The sequence below is a fragment of the Alligator sinensis genome, unplaced genomic scaffold (genome assembly GCF_000455745.1).
Source record: "Alligator sinensis unplaced genomic scaffold, ASM45574v1 scaffold462_1, whole genome shotgun sequence".
Lineage (NCBI taxonomy): Eukaryota > Metazoa > Chordata > Crocodylia > Alligatoridae > Alligator > Alligator sinensis.
Window position 1 is genome coordinate 76,105 of NW_005842741.1, and position 7,118 is coordinate 83,222.

At 44.5% G+C, this 7,118-nt stretch overlaps 2 protein-coding genes across 2 annotated transcripts in view; one reads left to right on the forward strand and one right to left on the reverse strand.

Moving 5' to 3' along the window:
• The window catches only part of TBC1D8 (TBC1 domain family member 8), a 61,175-nt gene extending 59,867 nt beyond the window's left edge, over positions 1-1,308 (forward strand). Inside the window, exon 20 of the mRNA XM_006034450.2 lies at positions 340-1,308. Within this exon, the coding sequence (XP_006034512.1) occupies positions 340-798 (459 nt within the window). The 3' untranslated portion in view covers positions 799-1,308. The remainder of the gene's footprint in view (positions 1-339) is intronic.
• Positions 1,309-1,949: 641 nt separating this feature from the next.
• On the reverse strand, positions 1,950-7,049 carry RPL31 (ribosomal protein L31). The gene is made up of 4 exons (XM_006034453.3): positions 6,890-7,049; positions 4,751-4,876; positions 2,609-2,721; positions 1,950-2,020 (listed from the first exon to the last, which is right to left on the reverse strand). Exons 1-4 carry the CDS (start codon positions 6,994-6,996, stop codon positions 1,989-1,991), a joined length of 378 nt encoding a protein of 125 aa, XP_006034515.1. The 5' UTR covers positions 6,997-7,049; the 3' UTR covers positions 1,950-1,988.
• Between the last annotated feature and the right edge of the window lie 69 nt (positions 7,050-7,118).

Here is a 7,118-nt window from a genome sequence, read left to right on the forward strand (position 1 = left end):
AGATCAGGAAAAAGGCTTTGCAGCCTGATCCAGTCATAGCAACTATGTTTCTACCAGCTCCTTGAAACTGCAAACCTGACTGACAAATGGCAAGACATCCTCCAGAAGCCATCTACTGAAGGCTGCCTTCATTATTTGGTAGTACAATAGGAGTTAGCTAGTATAGATCCAGGACCTGTGAAAGGTTAGGAAATACCTGAGCCCTTTCTAAACTAAGTGCAAATGAAACTATTGGAAACTTCTGTGCTAATGTCCTGTATATACCACCCCTCCATTATGGATGACAGGTGACTGGTCAGTACCTTGACATGAGTTTTTTGCATACCTCTTTCCTTCCAGAGGGAATTCATCCAGTTCTGTAAAACCTTGTATAGCATGTTTCACGAAGATCCAGAGGAAAATGATTTGTACCAAGCCATTGCCACTGTGACTACTCTGCTACTTCAGATAGGAGAAGTTGGACAAAGAAGCAGCAGTTCAGGTAGTGGATCAGGTGAATTTACTGATGACTTACAGGGTGAAGCTGCTGCCTCAGACCAGGATGCTGTTTTTAATGACACTGTGAAGACACCTCAGAAAGACTCTCAGTCTTCCCCTGTGGCTAAAGGAGACTGGACTGTCTCTTTAGAACACATTCTAGCATCACTTTTGACTGAACAATCACTAGTCAACTTCTTTGAAAAACCTTTGGAACTGAAGCCAAAACTTGAGAATGCAAAGCTCAGTCAGTATAGCCTCAAAACAAATGGAATGAGCTACCCATCACGGGGTGAACAGGTGAAAGCAAACTCACAGTAGCAAACCTCACTGTCAAGCTGAAGTGCACTGAAGTTACACCAAAGCTCACGTTGCAGAGGAAGACTTGGTTAGTAGCAGACATCTAATAAACTATTTGTTGGTCTGCCACTGAGAGCTTTATAAGTTAAAAGGGCATGTATTGTATTTTTGTGCCATTGATTTATTACTTGCATTCTTGTTTTGAATGTAAAAGGAAACATCTGTCTGCAGTGTGAAGACACAGCAGCCCTACTACACATTGGGAGAGCAGGAACTGGCTCCAGTAATCCTGATAGTTTGTTTTATAACAGAGGAAAACATTTCTCAGCTACTGTCTGCAGTTTGTTTGGGTTCCTTTTTTGCACTAATCCTGAAGACTTGTTTCAATGCTGGTAATTGAAACTATTTTAATATATTTGATTGTACTCAAGTTTGTATGTCTTGCTAAAATGTTAAGTGTACATGGACTATGCTTTTGATGTTGGTCTGTGAAAACATGCACTTTTCAATAAACCTGTTTTTTATACTGGACCTCAAACTTGCACTGTGTCTAAGTGCAGTTACTTTGAGAAAAAGCCTATAATGAGGTTAAACATAAGATGATCACTCTAATCCTTTACTACTGCAATCTCCTCAAAGTCAGATGGATAGTCTTGGGTTTTTTTTTTTAAAGGGAATAGATACAGCAGTAGTATATCTAGTTTTAGTTTATTATAAATCATCTAATTTGCAAAAGCAGGAATTCAGCTTTAAAATCCCAGGGTTGTCCAGTTCTCTCCTTAAGATAAACACTTCCATGTTTTCTCCTTACCCCAACTGAGGAATATGTAAGAATGAAATCATGCAAACTATCTGAGACAGTCTAGTTATCCTTATTTTACTTGCATATTAAAACTAAGTCTCTTGTACTGATGACTTAGTTCAGAAATGAATACAGATGAGGAATAATTAGAGTTCTTAGCAAATGCCACAGTTTAGCTAATCCTGAAAAGTATCTCCTCTTTAAAACGGTGGGAAATATACCTGATACTACTCAACACAATCTGCTCTACTCAGTTTATTTTATGTAAGTATACGAAGCACAAAGGTGATGGAAATACCTCTTCAGGTAGCAAGCAGGTGCCTAACCAGACTGGAGCCCTAAAACAACAGTACTCAGTAAGACACCTTAGTAAATGTCATTTTATAACTTTATTGTAATGAAAATCAGCTTAGTTTTCATCCACATTGACTGTCTGTAAACCTGAAAAAAAATTAAGTTGTATTAGTATATGACCAAGACAGAATTCTTTGTATAATCTGTAAATCGGTGTAACAGCTGCACTAGGATGCATTAGCTAAAAGCAGCCAACCACAAAAATGATTACAGCTAAGCTGAACACTGGTGTTCTAGAAGCAGCAAATATACCAAAATCACTAGATGATGACAGTTCTGGTCACAAGATATCAACCTATTATTAATACAAAGGATTATTTTTCAAGTGGAGACCATGTATTTAGATCTTTGACAATAGAGGACATACGGTCATCTAGGAAAATATGATGCACCTAAAAAACTTTGCTGTCCTAAACTTAAAACGTAGGACTGTATGCTAAACAGCTGAATGCTCCTTTGGAGTTTTTTCCCCCAGAACATCTATGTCTGACCATCTCCCTCCTCTGCAGTGGATACTTAAAATGCACAGTCCTTGCACAGAACTAGGTGGTAACTGGCACTGTCTCAATTACCCCACATACAATTCCAGGCATATACCTTAAGATAAAAATCTTTATAATGACAGTTACGAAGAGGACAAGGCCTATGTAGGAGGGGAAGTACATACAAACTTACCTTTGAAGGTTGTGACTGGTACATAGGTAACCAAGGTGTATAGTTTGTTAGGTGAATCTTCATCCTCATTGCGTTTCCTGGACAAGCGCACACGGATGCGGTAGGGAACATTCCTACAATGATGACAACACATAATTTGCAGTTACATTTTCAATAAAAATCGGCATACAATTTTGTCTTGCAACAAAGGCACTATCATAGAGGCCTTTGTTCCACAACCATTGTTCTCCTGAAATTCTTAAAATTAGTCTCTTAATACCTGCCCATTGGTTTATAAAAGCTTCAGCCAAAAAAGTAACTGAATTCAATGAGTAGGCTGTAGGCTGGTCTTTTATGGGAGCTTGTACATTTGGACTATCACTGCCAAAATTGCAGTTTGCCCAAAACCCATGTTTCAAAAGCAGGAATCCAGAAGGACCACGAAAGGAGACACTTCAAAATAAACTAATTAGCCTGTCACTGGTCCAGGAATGGAGCTTTGAGGAAACTTACTATGAATGAGTTGCCTGGTAAGCATCTCTACAAGTGTTCCTTGTTAGTCATGTGGGAAACACAACCAGGCAAGTAATTTCCCTCTGGAAGCTTGAAATCCTAATCTGGACAATACAGAGGCACTGTCTTCTAGTCCAGGACCAGGACCCATCTGTAAACATTAATGGCCAATCCTCACCCCACTGCCCTTTGCCTCCCAATGTGCGGGGCAAGGGGGGCCCAAACAGCCCTGGCAGGCTGGAACTCTGCCAACCTGCAGTGTAAAAGCCACTATTTCCCATGTTTTTCCCCTTTAAAGTAGAATCCATTTTTAGTCTGTTGATCCATTTTTTGTTTGTGACCCTTTCATATATTCTTGCAACCCATGGGCTGAGAAACGCTGGTTAAGAATCGGCTGCTAAACTAGCGTAGGTATTCAAGCATGTTAGAGAAGCATAAGCAAGTTATTTATGCCTGTGCTATCTATTAATAGAAAACAGCAGGGGTAGAGCAAGTGCTTTCAAAAAGGATATAAAACATTTCTCGCCCAAGTGGCTTGTGAGATGCAGTAAACCTACATCTGTCCCTTAAAGGAAGGTTTGAGTTAGTGCCCCACGGGCAAGGATTTCTGTGGGTAATACCTTTTACCGGACCAACTGCACAGCTGAAAAAACGTAAGACAAATTTTCAAAGGCCGTGCATTCTTTGGGTCTGGCCTTGTAACATTTTAAACGGGCTATTTTAGTATGCTAGTTCAATGGTTGGTGGAGGAAGGCAGAAATGATCTGTCCCCTCTAAGAATACACCTGTACAGAACTCAAGTTTTTGAAAATTCCCTATCTGGGAGCAGTGCTCTGGTTACAAGACCCAAGTCCAAAACAAAGGCCTGCAAAACCCCTGTTCTGTGGCCACCTAGACACGAAGGCTCAGGCAGTACCAGGCCATGTCTAATCCCCATCTGAAGTTGCAAACTGGCATCCCCGCCAAGATGTCTGACCCAGTAAGTATGTAACTGCTGCATGGAGCAGGACAGTTACAGGGCCAACCCAGAATACTTAACATCCTAGTGGTGCCTTCTCAAGGATTTCGTGAGAAAAGACATTTAAATCAACCCTAACTCCAGGAGACAGTTCACTGTTGCAATTCCTGAACTTTCTTCAGTCATGTACCTAACTCCCTGGAAGGAATGGGAGCTGGAGGTCTGCTGTTCTTCATGTTCCCTATTGGCCAGTTTAGACACCTCCCTGCTCAACATGCTCTTTTGTAGATCCCCTTGCAATGGTACAACCCCTGTAGGGCTATCTGCTGAGCAAGGATGGGCATTTCAATGCTTGAGCTCTTCTGTGGATCTAATTCTCAGCCTCATCTCCCAGATTTCTCAGTAGTGCATACGGGGAGAGCTCTTACGACTTTGCAAAGGAAGCGTTCTGCACTCAAACATCCCAGTTCTAGATAGCCTGGGAGAGAAGACTGGCCTGGTTGTAAGGAGAAACTCACTGAGTTTATGGAAAACCCCAGCTACCTGCACCAACAGCATCACACAAAATCTGCATGAGAATGACAAGTGCTACAGGGACACAGAGAGAAATCAGTGGTTATGCATTTTCCCATTGCATGTGTGAGCATGTGAAATTCTTCCTTCCCAACCTCTGTCAAGCCCCTGGAACACACCTGATTCCTTTGGCCCAGACGGCTTTGTTCAACCTGGTGTCAATGCGTACATCAGGAGTACCCATCTCCTTCATTGCAAATTTGCGGATCTCCTTGAGAGCACGTGGCGCTCGCTTCTTGAAGCCTCTAAGAAGAGAAAGCAGTAATTTAATCAGGCTTCGAGATACATCCTCAGCAGTGCACATGTATAGCATCCAGCCAGACTGGCATTCCCTAAGCATATGCAACCCAAAGCATTCCAATGAACTGTCAAAGCTTCAATTGGACCCTGGCTCCAGAATCAATAGTCAGCTATTTCTGCCCGACTCTGCACAAATGCACCTTTCCTTCCTTTTCTGTGTCCGTGTGACAAAGTATTTGGCAGAATTCATATTCTTTAGAATCTAACAGGCTGTGCTGCAAGCACTTCTGTTATAGTTTCAAACTTGCAACCTCTGGGCTATCAACTGTGTGCCTTAGTGCCAGCACCACCTCAGTACCCCAAATGCAGTAAAAAGCCACCACTACCCATGACTTCCCCACCGCGTTCTATTAAACGGCTCTCAGTAAAAGTTGCCCATTGGATGCAATTTTTCAGCAAAGACCAGATCTGCTCTACTGACTCCCCTATGTTGGTCAGAGCTGCAAAGGGCATAGTTGTACCGGCCAACACTGCACACTTGACATTAGCCCTTGCTTCGTTCAGTGGCAGGACATGGCCTAAAGAAGCTTATCTGGAATAATTCTGGCAGAAGTGCCCTTTTCCCAATAAAAGCTGCATCCACATTAGGCATGCTTTGCAGGTATAGTAGAGGCTGACAAGCACCACACTAGTAGTGCAGACAGGCCTAAAGCAACAGCATGCCTACATATCAGACCACAACTGGCACTCTTTGCATGTAGGTGGTAGGAGCCAATGATGGATCGCAAGAGCAAAGCAAATGCACTTTTGAGTCTACAGCAAGAGGAGCACTGTAGGCAAGACAGTGGTGGTGAAAGTACCAGTTCCCTCTGTGATAGTCAGGCCACAATTGAGGACTGCATGCAGCAACATATTTGAGAGAGAGAGAGAGAGAGAGAGATAGAAAAGAGTATCAAGCAATGAATGCGATAAAGGTGAAGTAGGTACGGTCAGTTTGGAAGAAAGGGTGATAAAGGGAGGGACCTGCTAGAATTTTTTTAAACACATGAAAGGCTGTCAAAGGCAGGGAGGAACAAGTGTCCTGCCACTGAGCACAAGAGGCAGTGGGTTTCAACTATAGCAAAAGATTTAGATCAAATCAATGAAAACCCTCCTAATGACAAAAATAGCAAGACAGTGGAACAAGCTGCCCAGGGAAGCCATGGAGTCTCGCTGAGAGGAGTTTTCAAGCAGCAGCTGGATGGGCCTGTCAGGCTGGTTTAGGAACAGCAAGTCCTGCATCTGCAGAAGAGGCTGGATTGGGTGACCCTTGAGGTCCTTTCCAACCCTATGGCTCTCATGCTAGGAGGAAAGGCAATCCTATACCTCCTGCCACATCCTAAGCATGCATAGCCTCACAACCCAACAACTTTTGGAAGCAGGAAGAGTAGTAAAAGGAGCAATCGCCTGACTGTGAGGCAAAGCCAGCATGTCCCTTTTGTACGAGAGTCCTAAATTATCCATGTTTTGAAAGGGAAAAAGGTCACTCTGTTGCTGCCCTGCCCTTGCCTGTGAGCTGCCTCCAGACAGCTTTGAAAATAAACCCATACCTCCTCCTGCATGACTGCAGCTGCCTGCTGACAAAGAGCAGCCCAGAGAGGCAACAACACTAGTCCAAATCCTCTCCCTACACTGAGCTGCGAACAGCCTGGCCCAGGGCACTCTCAGGAGCCAGCAAACAATTTGGTCTGGTCCTATCCCATCTGACGGCCATGGTGCACATGCAGAGCTCCTACACCCAACAGGGCACCTTCACCTGCGGGCAACCCTTGCATGTGCAGCCGCTGAAGGTGCTGCTTCCCTCCAAGCACAATACACTCCTGCTTCCCTGGATATCCATGCTCCCCAGCCCTGCTGTGCCATGCACTCTGCATCCAGGCGCAGCTCAATGCCCCCCTGCCGGGGGATGTCCTACCCCAATCCCTGCCTGCAACAGGAAGCATTTAACACTGCCCACCCAGGAAGGGCCTGGCACTCACATGCCGTGGATGCGCTTGTGCACGTTGATGGTATACTCCCGCGTCACCACCTCATTGATGGCCGAGCGCCCCTTCTTCTTCTCCCCGCCTTTCTTCGCTGGAGCCATTGTGGCTGCGGAGCTGCAAGACACACACCGGCTTGTCACACCCCGTGCCCAGCTACAACCCCCCAGGCCTGCCCCCCAACCCCTTCCTCTCCTCCCAGCCCCCCCACCCTGCTCCCCAACCC

What these genes read in the sequence shown, in the direction of transcription:
- RPL31 (XM_006034453.3), bottom strand. Translation starts at nt 6,996, where the DNA reads ATGGCTCCAGCGAAGAAAGGCGGGGAGAAGAAGAAGGGGCGCTCGGCC. An exon ending in CACAAGCGCATCCACGGCAT is followed by an intron (nt 4,877 to 6,889) that starts GTGAGTGCCAGG and finishes TTCTCTTCTTAG; the next exon opens with AGGCTTCAAGAAGCGAGCGC. An exon ending in GTCTGGGCCAAAGGAATCAG is followed by an intron (nt 2,722 to 4,750) that starts GTGTGTTCCAGG and finishes TCATCATTGTAG; the next exon opens with GAATGTTCCCTACCGCATCC.